Below are 15,156 nucleotides of genomic sequence, written 5' to 3'. Positions count from 1 at the left end.
CAAAGATGTTCCCTCTAATTCTGTGCCTCTTAAGTTGCCTTAAGAAGTCTTGTGAGAGATGTTATCAAACACCTTTTGGAAAGCCAAATGGACAATGTATCGGTGTATTTCAAAAAAAAATGGAGTCACATATAATGCAAGCCCTGAAAGGAAAAAGCAAGCAGTCAAGAGACTTGTTATTGTTGCTCATCTGAACTGTTCACTCATTTGTGACAAATCTTGATATTCCGGTGCTGATGGTTCAGAACCAGCTAGGCAGATGAAGGCTCTGAGGATGTGGATTCACAGCAGGTTTATGCTGACCTACATGTGAGCTTCCCCAGAAAGGGACTTCTCCTTGCCCCCACTGTTGTTCCCAACCGCATATCTCCACCCACAAAGCTGATATGGCTGAGCTGAGCTGATATGGTTGAAAATCAGCCTATTAAGCAAGATGAGAATTTTTATCTGAATCAGGACTGTGATGTGTCTTTATCCCGCGATGCAGCTGGGGGACGCACAAGGGAGGAGGAAGAGCATGGCACTACAGCTGCAGCAAGAGCTGGGCTGTCCGTTTTTGCCAGGCATTGAGCAGCTTAAGCCAATCATGAAACCAAATCCTTAGAAAAGTTGTCTGTCTGTAGCTTGTCTGAACTGGTATTTTTAGCTAAGATTATTTGGGTGTTGAGTATGAGTAGGTGGTTGCATGATGCCATTTGTTTTCCAGCAAAGAAATAGGAGTCCCCATTGCATTAATGGAATTGGTCTATTCTCTTCTCAGAAATGAGAATTAAAAATTGAGAGATTTCTTTACGACTTATTTTCTATGTGTCTGTGTAGCTTTCTCCTGTGATCTGTAAGTCTAGCTTCCATTATTCCAGTGGGTTTGTTACTATGTTTAACTTGTTTGGATACAGTAGCATCCAGGGGTGTTTCCATTTTTTTCCGTCATCCTGGGAGCTAGTTACCTGTAATCCAAGGGACAAAAAGTATTGTTGAAAGTAAGGACATTACTGATATGTTTGTATGAACAGAAGAAATCTGAAACTCTGAGCTGTTTGCAGCTCTGCTATCCTAGAGTCTCTGGCTGTACATCTAATTAACCATCCACTTAAAAATGTTGGCCACTCCTTTCACTCCCTGCCACCAACATCAAGATGTAAAATTAGTTTTTCTGGAGAATTGCTTCTCATATACTTGCAATAATTGGACCTAGCTTTTATATTGTAAACAATCGAAGTACACAACTCACTTTAATTATAGCAATAGGTCAATATGTTAGTGATGTCCAAGAGTTATGTGGGGGGGGTGGATGCTCAATTATCACATTTTCTTTTTTTAGATCTCTCAGAAGGCAAGAAATTTAGTCCTGTCAAATTAGGTTTTTACTCTTCACTGATTATTTAAGTAATAGCAATTGGTGTGGCTTTAGTCCAAAATACTTTCTAATCTGAAGAGAATTTTTCCACATTTCCTTTATGTTTCTTTTCACATTCTTTAATTAGATTTCATATAAAGAATTGTGTCCATTATAAATAAATACTAATAATAAGCTAAATAGAAATATGCATTTTCCCCTTAATCTGTGGAAATGTGAAGACCTTGCCCCTGCAGTTAGCAAGAAGCCAATAACAAGTTTTGTTGATAATCAGATACAATATTGACTGTGTTCTCCTGTCAGAAGAAAAGAAACATGTCTCATCCTGAGTTCTCAATTCAGTAGAAATTACTGATTTACATGTGAATAAAGGCACCATATTATGACTATGTCACTTGCTTGCTGAAGCTAACTTGGTCAGTAATTCACCTACTGATTCTTGTCAGGTGCACAGGATTATTTTTTAATGCCTAAAAAAGAATACAGTTCACTGGGGAAGAATAAACAAGGAGGTTTTTTTCAGTCACAAAAAAATATTTTGGATCACTTGGTGCTAAGGACTCTCTCAGAGTTCCTTTTTCACCTTTGTAGAAGACACATTAATCTTACCCTCAGTTCGGGGTATCGTCATCACTACCAGTATTAGTACACATCCATGGTTTGCCGACTGGGACTGGATAGACTTGTCTCTTAAATCAGTCTGCCAATTATGAACATGGCTGCAATTCCAGCTAAGTTCTACCTCCCCTTGCTGTGCCTGGCATGGCACATCCTATGGGAAGATTACTTAGCTTGTTGTCTGAAGGCTGCTATGTAAATAGTAGTTGTGTGCTATATGGTCACGTTCTTCTTGTAGGTCTCCATAAAACTGCACCTGCACGTTTTATGGAGGCAAATTGTACCGAGGTACCAGCTTTTGGTACGTACATATGGTCCTTTGCAAGCAGCAGCAGTGTATTTTGTGGGCAGAAAATACTTATGTGTACAAAACCTGCAGGTGTGGTTTTAAAGCCTATTTGACAATTTACTCTCTGTGCATGAAAAAGGTGCATTTTACCTGAGAACGTCTACTTAGACTCTGCCCGAGTGATAAAATTGATACAGTGCATCATTTATGCTTTTGGCATTGGGGTACTTTGCAGTTTCTGGATACTGGTTACCACCTTACTGCTGTTACTTTCAGTCTCTGTTTAATTAAAAGGAAACATTTAACCTTGTTTTCAGTGACATATGTGAGTTCTGTTCTCATAATGATTTCTCCAGCTGAACTTGCTTCATCACCCCTGCCGCTTGCCGCTTTTGAGCACTGCCAATATCCAAGTTGGCGTAGCAAGGATGGCACACAGCAGGAGGCACAACGGGCATTTCTAAAGTAAGCAAAAGCCTCCTGCCAAAGCAGAGTATGGTGCTGTTTGTGAGGCTTGGAGCATCAGGGTGTTTCACCTGCAGGAAAGGAGGTGGTTGCAACTAGCCACAATATACACTGAGTGTGTGCAATATACACGCAGCTGCTGCTTGGCTAGTCAAAGCTAGTGGTAGGGCAGATTACAAGCTAGAGCTGCAGGTTTGGCTTTAAAGACATTAAGCATACAAGAATTTTTTTTTTTTGCAAAAGCTTAAATGTGCTCTAATATAGTGGTGGTGAATCCTTTACAGACTGGTTTTGGGTTTTTGGGGAGGTGGTCTCATAAGATCTAGATTAAATAACTACTGTCAGTTCTCTTATATATGAATTTTCTTTTACTTCTACCCATAAATATGGTATCCTTTTTCTTTTCTAGGCAACTGCTTTGTCAGTGTGGAGGATACAGTTTGAATTTTCTGATGTTCAAAGAACACATTCAGAGAACATGACTAAAATGTCTTCATTTTAGTCTATATAAAGACTAAAACAAAAGTATCTAAAAAGACTAAAAAAAAGTGTCTAAAAGACTAAAAAAAAAGTGTCTATCGAACTTTTCTTGTTGAGGATTGCTTGTGCATCATTATAGGCCCTTCTTGTAAGTAGCTCCTTGAAATATCACCCATTTAGTACTGTTTTGAAAAAAAAAAAACAACAAAAAAACAAACAAACTACTAAAGTTGTGTATGCAGAAAGTTGGGTAGATGTTTAATAGGGCTGTAAACTATCTTTACCTGAGAACCTTATTTCTTTATAACAATAAAAACTGAGCACCCATAATCTTTTCTTAGAATGGAGAAACAGTGGAAAGAAGAGATTTTACGGTGCTCTAGGCATCAAAAATGGACTCAAATTACAATAAGCAAACAAGTAGCCTTATTTGGTAATATAATCTCCTTTGGTAACATTTCAGTATCGTAGTCATCAATGACAAACATAAAAGCTATGTATTCTCTGGTAATTCACATTCACATATCAGAAATTGATACTTAGATTAAATACTCTTGTCAAACTATCCAAATCCATTTGAGAACTGAATCTGTAGCAGTGGTTGAGCTTCCCACCTCTCTTCTCTCTCCCCAGTTTCTTTTGAGTAGCACAAACCTGAACCCTTGTGCGTCTTGAATTCATATTATATTCTCAGTCATGGATGACCTTTTACAAATGACTTCCAATATCTACAGCTGAATTCAAGCACAAGAGTTGGTCGCGAAAGGTTATACTCTAGTTATACAAAACGTAGATAAATTTGTACTCCCTGCAGCAACTGATTGCTGTAGGTTTTTGTTTTATATCTGACCAATCTTAATTCAGAGCCATGCATTAGGAAAGGTTATGTTCTAGCTTTGTTTCTCTTTGTCTTTCTTCTCCTAGTTTTTTTTCACCATAAAATTATCCTGTTTAGAGAATTTTTTGAGTTTTCCAGGTTCTATTTCAAAGGGCTCCTCTTTCACCTTTGCCTTTTCCCCTCTGTTCTTTACTGGTGGATTAATTCCAGATTGTCCTGCATGTAACCTTCATTGTAAACGTGAGTAGTGTCTTTCTATAAGTGCCACATTCTCATTCGGGAATATTTTACTTCCAAATGGAATAATTTCAGAGAAGTTATTTGAGGCCAGTGCGCTAAGAGCATGCCCTAGAGTGGCACATTCAGACCTTAAACAAAGAAACATGGCAGATTCAAACAAGTACAGTTTATTTATATAGGCACAACTCAGAATGCGTAGTAAATTGTAAGAATATTTGCTCTCATCACCACTGGTCACTTCCTGGCCTTATGTTGTATAGACAATTCATCTCCTTTTTATTTCTGAAATACATAAACTGTAGACTAAGGCTTCCCATTGAGACTTTACTGTGGGACTCTACTTTGTAATTAGTGCCAAGAAGCTGGATTTTTCCACCCCTGTTTGGCTTGCTATATGCTCATCTTGTACACACCACTGCTGCTGATTCACACCAGAGAAGCTTTGTAGCTCAGCTGTTCGTGGTGCAGTTGTCCTAGCAGGTGAGTCCAAATAAGCTTCTATGGGCATAACCCTGTAGGAGCTTGTGTGCTGCTTCCATTGGTACTGGCGCCTCCATCTTCATATGCCATTTCCAGGGTATTCTAATTAAGATTATATGGGGATAGTGTGCTTCAGAACTGGATATCAACTCATCTTCAAGTGAAAAACCAACAGCTGACCATCTTTAGGATATGCCAGATTGGATGGTCGTGACTCCATGTGGTGTTGCCTCAACATGGTTAATCTAACTGCAAATTTCAACTGCAGTCACATTCCTCGTCTGGGTGGGGGCAACCATATGTTCTTAATATGGACAGAAACCAAGCAGGAACCAAAACCAAAGCCAAACTACTGTAATGTTTCAGCCCTACTGCGAGTGCAATGCAAAGCTTCAGCTGTCTAAGACCTTAAAAGGGTATATTAAAGAGCTATGTGTCAACGGCTTTATTTCTGTGTGGGGTCTGAGTATGTAGATTCAAGCTCTAGTTGCTCTCCATGGTCTTTTCCGTCATGACAGCTCTTACCATGCTGTTCTTAGAGCAAATGCCAGATAGTTTTCCTTCAGTGGAAAAAAATCAGGGTCAGCCATCCCTCATTTAACACATACTGAGAACCTTGATATAGGAAACTCCACTGGACCAGCTGACAGGTGGCAATAACTTCTTTTGTATCAAAGCCCAGAAACCTGTTTTGTGGAAGATAACTGCATAAGCTATTGAGCTCGACACTGGAGCATAGTCATAAAGGCATTTTAACAGATTATGTGACCTATCCTCTAGATGATCATAATATAAAGCACCATACATAAGGAGCAACATGAAAGTGGAAGCTGGTGGTCCATATGATTTCAAATGAAAAAGCAATGGCCCTTGCAGTGTGAGAACTGAGGCAGTTTCTACCTTAGGATTTGGGTCACATTGTGACAGAGTTTGAGGAAATGCATCTGCTAAGCCATAATTAACCGATCTTTGGCTGCCTAATTGCAGATAAGTAGGAATCCACAATTTGCTTCATTCAGTTCCCTAAGAGAGCAGGAATCTGAAAAAGTCATGAAGTAGTTGGATAAAAGGAAAAAGCCTTTCAAAGCAGTTGCATAGTGAGCTGTAAAACAAAATTGAAACAAACTAATTTTGTTGTTAGATACAGGATGAATGCCAAGTAGGCATTGAAAATAAACACAATGTACAGCTGGAAACCATCCAGACCATGATATCAATATTGTGTTGATGTTAAAAGCAAATAAGCTGTCTGGCATGTTTCCATTATCTCAAATCTTCCATCCTTAAAGGAAAAAGGTGACAAATTTTTGCTTTCCCTTTTCCCAGATATATAAAGCACAACCTTCTAGAAGAAAAGTGGCAACCAAGCCTGCCTACTAATTCTGTTAGTGGACATCCTGGCAATTCTGTCTCATTTGAAAGTATTTATCAATGCTGATGAGGCAGAGGGCAGGTAAAACTTCAAATTTTCAATTAACTTATATTCGAACATCTCCTTGCTGTAAGTACAGTTGCACAATGTTAGTCAATGCAGGATTTGGTCCAGGAATGGATTTGAGTTACACCCCCACCTCCTTTTTATGCACAACAGAATTAATGAATGAGGGCCCTCAGTCCTATTAAGACTAATGTTTCTTTGTCAGTCCAATTTTTTTTTTCCTTTGGGTTTTCTTCTTGTTGTGACTTTGTTAGGTGGAAACTGAATGGTGTATGTTAATCAACACAAGACATTTGGCTACTTGAGCTTTCGTAAATGTTTAGTTTCCCAGGGTCCTTTGAACCTCCCAGGGAACAGTTCTGCATCCTTATTAGGGACTGACAATTAAAGGTCTGTTTTCATATCAAAAGTAATCACGAAAAATTAGCTAGGGAGACCTTGGAATGCTGTGAGAGTTTCAGTGTTTTGAGATGGCCAACTTTCCTTCATTTGCTTTAATCAGTATCAACTTGGGTTTCTTTTTATGTTTCCTACTGCCAGGGCAACTTATGAGTTGGCGTTGTGACAACTGAGAAGGATTATGCAATACCGTGAAGATGTGATTAATAAATTTTAGGCCACTGTCATCATATTCATAATTGCATAATTGTCACAGAGGTGCAAAAGTAAGCTGAACTAGGTTTTGAAGGCAATGCTATAAATTAGTAGTTTCAGTTTTCTGAATTCCTTGTTAGAAGAAGGAAGAAATGCTATGCACATCTGCAGGAGCTGTGTTGCTTACAGATCTTGGATATTCTGCAGATAATTTATAGGAAATGTATGGTTCTGTCCTAAATATTTTAATTTTTGTGTGCCAAGTTACAGGCTTCCATGGAAGATAATCTGTTAGTGTCACACCTTCTCCATTATAAGTCTGAAAAACAAATCTGAGTGTTTCTTCCTCAGATTCTGGTACCATGGGAAATTGCTGCAGAAGCTTGAAACGAACGAGTGCTTTGCTTTCCTTTCACTTCTTAGAAACGGCTCTGTTAGATTAGGAAACCAGTAACAAAAGTGGAGTGGATCATAACTGAATAGGTTGCATATGTGTTTATTTAGGTCTATAAAAATAAAGTAAAATCCAAAGCTATTAGTGTTTCTGTCACAAACTGGAAAAACAAAATTAAACTGATATTAGAATATCGAATTCCCTCTTCAAAACTGATTTTCTTAGTAGTGCCATTTCCACTTGCAGTTAAGTGAATACGGCTGTTTCAGACTACGCATATGGCTGTTTCAGAGCAAGGCTGAGGGTCCCCTTTGCCCCCTGGGATTCTCCCCACTTTTCTCAATCTGCTTGGAAACACTTGGGAACTGAATAGAATTTCTGTTCATCCCCTGCCTTGCTGCCATGATACAAATATTAGTAGGATTATCTCAAGACTTAAGGAAACAAACTTTTTATTCATTTTATTGATGTTGATGATGGTTGCTTAAAGTATAAATTGGGATTTGATTTTTGGGAGGGAAAAAAAAGAAAAAAAGAAATCCTTTGTTGCTAGGACTCGTAGCAGTCACGTCACATAAATTGGCAGATCTGTGTATTTAAGGGATTTTATACTCTAATTAAATGCAGTAGTAGTCTTTTGCCTTTTGAAATTAAACCTTTTTTTCTTCTGCTACATACTTAGGGAACAAACATGCTGTCAAAATCTTTATCCAACTATTTGAACAGAAGAAACAGCATCAAGCTGTTATTTGTTCTGTTGGAGTGTGCTCATGTTTCCAATCTGAATCTTTTGTACCTGGTGATCTTAATTATATGTGAGCTGGAAGTAGTTTAACATTGAAAGGAATTACAGCAGTTTAATCTGTAAACCTGCACAAATATCACATTCCTTTGTATGGAGGTAAGCAGGACATACTGTGCATAATTACATGTTGTACTCTGTGTAGGTTGTGTGGGTAAGGCTGAGGAGTCAGTGTTGCAGTTCCTCATGACAGCGTCAATTATGGCAAGCTTTCGTGTCTTGCAGTGGTCATTAGAAAACATACATTATTCCTCTCAGTAAGGTAATCTTCCTTATAATAAGAACAAGCAAGCAAAAAAAAATTTAAAAACCCAACTTGCCCTGGAAACAGGAATTAGTATACTAATTAGTGTATGAAAATACAGAGAAATCTTTTAAAGAATGTTTGCTGTAATTTTTTTTTCTAAAGTGATATAGCTTGATGTCAACTCAAGAAGGCCATTTATCTCAACCATCCATAACACTTTATGCAACTGGAGAGACAAAAGAAAATCTCTAAAAATTAATTGGGAGAGGTCTCTTTCTCCAGTCCTGCTGTAAAAACATTGTTGGAATCCAGTTGCACCAGTTTAGCCTCAGTTTGAGCAGCAGGAGAGCAGAACCTTGGCAAATAAGAATCATAGTTTGTACTGGTGGATAAATCTTTTGACTCAAAGTATCAGTGAAGTGAAGTTGTCTATGATTAAAGCCTTTTGATTTGCTTGTGTTTTCAAGGCTGGTCAGGTGGCACTATTAATCGTGCCAACGTATTTCCACCCTAATTTGCAGCATCTCTGTTATTACAGACCTTGGTCTCTTCTGAGCACAGCTGCTGACTATGCCAAATTCACCTAGTTGTTCGGTGATAAGGACAAGGATCATCTAGTGAATAAATGGAGAACACAGTATTCAATTTGCTGGTGACCTTGAATTTGATCTCTCTACTGTCCTTAACAGCCCAGTCAATCTCTGTCCAGTTTAACATCTGTCATCATTACTAGCATATCATATAGACACTTCTGCTACTGCCTTTTCCTTGATACTGTATTTAAATCGCCAAACGAAAGAATTAAGAGTGAACAAGGAAAAAACTACCATAAATTCTTCTTCACCTTTTCCTTAGCCATTCCTCAGGAATCGCCACAAAGGTCTTTCCCAGTCTTTCTGTTCATTTTTTATATTTGTCTGAGGTAGAAACCATAAGTTTGATTGATAATGCAATTTGCATCTTGAGGCATCACTGGAAATACAATGGCATGAAAGGCTACTCTGGCGGAGCACACTTTTCCCCCAGGGCTGACTTTAGAAACTCATTGATGTCACTTCCTTCCTCAGTCAGCAAGTGAATTTTCACTAATTCTCAAGACCAGCTGTCCACACTGTCAACAGAAAGTTATTAAAATTCCTTTAAAGTGAATCAAAATAGCCTAAAAACAAATGTACTGGGAAACAGGAAAGCATCAGTATTCAAAGTCCACAAACCTTTGAGCAAAATAGTGTTGATCTAACCAGAGATTTCAAACACTCTGCTTTCCTAGCAGCTTGTATATCATTAGAGAATGCTAAAAACACATACTCCTTTAATCTGCTATTACCAACAATCTATTTGGTTAAAATATTAGTTACAAGAATAAATTCTGTTTCTCCCAAAAATGAACTCAGTGAACAAGGGAGTACATTTTGAGAAGTGGCCCCTAAATGGTAGTTGTCTGTTTTCTTTTAGCCAAAAAAGCATAATTTTTATATTTAGCAAATAAAAACACCACGCAAGCATTCAGGAAATAATTATCATTAAGAGACAATCTTATAACATAGCCTAAAGTGATTATCTTTATCTGTATTATCTATAATGCTTTCATTGAGGAGTATTCTCAGGGATGAGTAGAGAAGATCATTTTCCTTTAGTTAATAGAGTCTTTGTACTGTATTTCAACATTTAAAATATTTTCACTTCATTTTAAAATTTCTATCTATCTGGTGCCACACATATCATTATGAAAAAATTCTGTTGAAATGGAATATCATTTGCAGTGCTGGAGGTGGCAACTGCCTGTGCTAGGCAGGCTATGCTGACAGTTAATAGTGATACTGAGAGGTTGTAAACAGTGTCCTATCATTATTACTTAAAAAAACCCCTCTGGGTACATGTAGCCTAGCTGGATAGGTAAATGTGAAATTCCTGACTTTCCCCAATACATGTGGATGGTCTCCAGGAGCAAAGGGAGGGTAATTGATACCAGCCACCCTTTTGACAAGTAGTGCATGGGAACAGTAAATGAGGCAAAATTACTGTCCCTTTTGATCTAAAAAGAAATAATAGGTTTGAGGTGTCATTGCTGATAGGGTCCTAGATGGCTGTAGAAAAGCAAAGTCCTGTCTAGGCTTTGATCATGTCTTCAGGAGCACACTGAAGGACACTGCAGAAGGTGACCAGAATAAGGAAGCAAGACCATAATTCAGCTTGCCACTTTGTGGATATTACCAGGATAGAATTTCTCCCTTAAGCCAGCTGGTGCCTAACCTCAGTCTTGACACAGGCATGTAATTTTATTTTAGGGTAATAGCAGAAGCTGCTTTTCTCCTCCAATGGTCAAACCCTGAGCTGAATGCTACCAGTCTCTCAGGCACGTATACATGCAGCAGTACATCTCACAATATTAAGATACTTCATAGCACATATTTGAAATTTGTTGTCTTCACTTTGAATGTTGCAGTTTCTTGCGGGGTTCCAGGTTAGCAAGATTGGCTGCCTATCTCAATCTTCTTTCTTTTTACATCTTGATTAAGAAGGCTTGTGTTTCTTTTACTTTAGGTAGATTTCCATTTTGAAGTTTCAAGTAATTTTTACATGTTAAATTCTCTTTCTTAATTATAAGGTTTGATTATTTTTTTGCTGAATTCACTGGGTTTTGTTCTGTATGTACATGATCATATTCATTAAAATATGTACAAACTAATTATTTTCCTTCTCTTTCAGAGTCTGGAGAAAAATTGCAACAACAAATAATTAATCAGGTATTTTCACACTTCCATACTTTTTTTTACTTAATTTTTCATGTAGAAGAATTGTAGCAATTAAAGTGGAGAACTTCACAGGATAGGCTAATATTAACTATACAGGTGTGCTAAGGACCACATATCAGACACTGCCTGGCTCTGCAGATGTGTCGAATTCACAAGAGTAGCCATCATTTTGATTTAAACCCAAGATTTGCCATTTAAGCAAAGTAGTTCATCTACTTCTCAATATATTGATGGTGAGGACAAAGCCTAGAGGTAATTTGTTCATTGGTATCAAATTTTGTAGCACAGAATTACGCTTTTTTTTTAAAAAAAAAAAAAAGTGATATTTCTCCTGTTTGCTAGTATTCCTTTTAAAAAAGAGAAAGCTATCTATATGAAATATGTGCACGGCATATGTAAGTAGTGTCTTTCAATGTTTAGGTTTTCATTTCTGCCATGAATTTTCACTGAGGCTTCACTAAACTGTGACATTGCTTGTCAAGGTGTTTTCTGTCTTATCTTTATTACTGTATCAGTTAGGAGTAATTAGTTAGGGAAAAAAAACCTTTATATTTTGCACTTTATCATTTCAGCATTAGGAAAAGGATACAGGAACTATACTGAAGAAAAATTTCCCCTAACCAGAAAGAGAGGAGGAAACCAAGAGTTTGCTTTCCTAAATTACCTGCTCTTCCAGATTGAAAGGACCTGACTTGTACAGAAGCATTGTGCTGTTTCTCATTCTTGGCTTCTTGTCCTCTTACTGATTGCTGTTATCCAGATGGCATATAAATGGGTATCTGGATTGTTCGTGAGATTTATTTTGAAAAGTCACTTAAAAAGCAGCCATTAAAATATTTGTATTCCAGCAATTACCCTCCCTTAAGTAGTCTTCCTTCCAAGCTATAAAATGAGGCATTGGCGTCATTATGTCACTGTTATCTGTGAATTGGTCATCTAGATGGAAGACTAACCTGCCAGGTGACTGGCCACCTAAGGTGGCTTGGTTTGGGTCTAACAGCACTTCCCCTGCCGTGGCAGAGCTCGGCATTGATGTCACTGTGTCAATTTCAGTGGCCTGAGCTGCACTGCTCCTGACCCAAGTAAGCCCTTGTGCGTCTGGAAGCTTATGAGAAACCTGGTCATGCAACACCAAATAATATCCAGAATTGTTACAACCTTCCCATTATCTTGAGAAGTTGATGGGTGAACATATTTAGCCCAGAATATGGCATTACATAAGCAAAGGAAGATCTTCACTTTCCCTAAATAAGTGTAGAAATGTTTTGAAACTTAATGGAAGTTCTGTGCTTTGACTGAGAGTTTATATCCTAAAACAAGTCTAATTAACTTTTATAAACTAAACTGCATTTTAAAATTAACCTGAAATGTCTTGCAGAACCACTTTGGGGAGTCCTCATTGGCCAGAAGGGGGGGCAGTCGTATTTTTAAAACACAGCTTGAGGGTACATTGACAGGGCTGTGAATGGCCGATTGGAGACCTAATTCTGCACATTTTCTGTGTGACAAAATCAGCTCTGTGGAAGACCTTACCCATTTCTGAGGAAGAGTGCATCGTGATAAAAAAGGATATTTGTCATAGTTGCAAAAAGTGGATTAGGTGCCATACTTCGTGTATCCAGTCTCGGTCTTTTCCTGAATGCCACTGTCTTGCCCTCCTTGAATTGCTCACCTGTTCTGTCTCTCTGCAGTTAACTTAAGAACATCTAATTTTGCAGCAAAATTGCATTGTCTTGATATGTGGAGGGTGTATCTAAATAAAGATGTAAAAAGTTGATTTGGGAACAAATGGTAGACATTCACTTTTAAATGAGTACTAGTGAAGCTGGTGATGCTCCATTCCATACAAACTTCCTTTGGACTTCCAAGAAATGGAAGAACGTTTCAAATTAGAAATAAATTTCATTTTCAGGTCTATAATTTAGGGCAAAATTGCAGAGGCACTGCATATTTGATTTGTAGTAACATTACTTCAATAAAAAGATTTGAACTGGGATTGATCCTAAGGGAATATCTCCCATGGAAGGATTATGTTTATTTTCAATACTGAACTTGAAATTTTATATGCAGGATAAGATACTTATCTGGCCTAAGATCCTGTAGTCCCCTTTAAGTCAGTGCAACAACACTGAGTTAAACTGGCTGCCAGAAACTTAAGTGAGGGAGAAGTGGCTCTGCAGAAGATGAATGATGTTATAACTTGACAGGAGCAGGAGTGCAAAGGGGCAAATAGCAGGAAATGTCATGTTGAGAGGTGAGTGAAACAGAGAGGGGATGGGGAAATGATAAAGCTCCTGTCCTAGTGATCTCCTGCTAGGTAAACCCCTCACTATCTGTGGGTATCTGGGACCTCTCACATCTTGAAGACCACTGTTGTTTCTGTGTGGTTCTTAGATCTTTCTAAAGCCTAAGCAAAGTTTGGTGAAGTATGACATTGATAAAACACTAAGGTAGTATCTGCTTCCAGAAACCTTTGACTACAGTTATCATCGTCACTGGCCCTTGTTGCCTTTGATCATAAGGCATTTGCTGGTTTTACTTTAGCACTTTTTTTGTCATTTATATATACAGGTATGCATGTTCGTTTAACAGCAGTGGTCATCTACCTCTCTGCCTGAGCAGAGACATCTAGAAATGGTATGCACTCTGCTTTTCAATACCTGTTTTTAACTACCTTTGCAGCTTCAGGATAAATCCTGGCACCAATGTACAGCGTGATTAGCTGTAGCATGTTAACTACTGCTAACGCAAATGCAAGGAAACAAGAACAAACCTTGTGCTTCTAACTGTGTAACAGTCTTGGCTAAAAAACACGTTACAGACCGCCAATCAAAATGTGTCTGAAGGCAATCCTTTATGTTTCTTTCTTGCCACTCAGATTTGTCTGTGTTGTAGTCTTAATGTATACTCCTGCACATGGTTTTGGACAGTGCCTCTCAGAAGTTCTGAATCACTAACAAGAATATGCGTACTTGATTTAGAAGCTGAAGTTGTTTGCACAGTCAGACTTTTGGGTTAAAATCCCAGCTGTGTTTGAGCTCAGACCTGAGCCTGTTCCTTCTGTGGCCTAGCTTCAGGTTGAGTCAGGAGGCTGGTGAGAGTGCTCCACAATATCTGTCCCGCTCTTCTATCCCTGAAGAGCACTTTCCTCAAGGCAGACTCTCTGGCAGTGGCATATCCATCTCTTAGTCTTTTAACATCTCTGTCAGGGAACATTTCCCTTTCTGCACATGAGTTTGGGGAAACAGTAACACAGAAAGGACTGTGATGAAGCAATGTACTTGCTAGAGCTAGGCTTGGACCAGGGATAACTGCAGCTGTGATGTACTGTCAGTATATATACACCTTCTGCCAAAGTAAAGAGGTGAAAGAAAACTCAAACATCTATTAAATGACAATGGAAGTTTGTTGGACAGACTATGTTGGGGAATGACTTATGACTTGAAGGATGCTTCAGGTATGCACATGGTGTAATAAACCCATATTAATATAAGCAAAAACTTCACAGTTCAGTCCACACTCCTTGGTTTTCCTTGTGCACTGCTGTAGTTTACTTCAGTACTCTCTTCTATCCCCTTCATCCTCTCACATGACCTAGCTAGGAAAAGTTCAGTCCATACATGTCAGCTTCCAAGTGCTGCTGCTTTGAGGTTATCTAATAGGTATGTCCCTTGCTCCCATTTTCCCAGTTTGAGGTCATATTCCTCAGTGTTACTTACTTTGTTCCCCCAAAATTAGGAGTTTGAAAATCTTCAAGAGAGCTAATGCATTTAGCCCACTAAACAAACTGAGCTATTATTTCACTTTCATGTGCTTCATAGAATCACATAATGGTTGAGGTTGGAAAGCTGGAGATATCTAGTCTAACCCCTTTACTCATTGCAGGGTCAGCTAAAGAAGGTTGCCCAGGATCACGTCTAGCTGGATTTTGAGGACCTCTGAGAATGGAGACTCCACAACCTCTGGGCAACCTGTGCTAGTGCTTGATACTCACACAGTAGAAAAGTATTTTCTTATATGTAGATGGAATTTCTTGTGTTTCAGTTAGTGCCCACTGCCTCCTGTCCTGTCACTGGACACCACTGAGAGGAGCCTGGTTCCATCTTCTTTACTCCCCCCAGCTCCTCCCATCAGGTATTTATATACCTTGATACAATC

The 15,156-nt window shown here is 38.5% G+C and overlaps 1 protein-coding gene across 1 annotated transcript in view; it reads left to right on the top strand.

Moving 5' to 3' along the window:
- Positions 1–15,156, top strand: part of CHST9 (carbohydrate sulfotransferase 9) — an 89,943-nt gene that overhangs the window by 58,359 nt on the left and 16,428 nt on the right. Inside the window, exon 2 of the mRNA XM_068396992.1 lies at positions 10,952–10,989. Within this exon, the coding sequence (XP_068253093.1) occupies positions 10,952–10,989 (38 nt within the window). The remainder of the gene's footprint in view (positions 1–10,951; positions 10,990–15,156) is intronic.

This window comes from Nyctibius grandis, chromosome 3 (assembly GCF_013368605.1).
Source record: "Nyctibius grandis isolate bNycGra1 chromosome 3, bNycGra1.pri, whole genome shotgun sequence".
Classification (NCBI taxonomy): domain Eukaryota; kingdom Metazoa; phylum Chordata; class Aves; order Nyctibiiformes; family Nyctibiidae; genus Nyctibius; species Nyctibius grandis.
The sequence above is the reverse complement of the archived record's forward strand: the minus strand, read 5'-3'. Positions and strand labels throughout refer to the sequence as shown.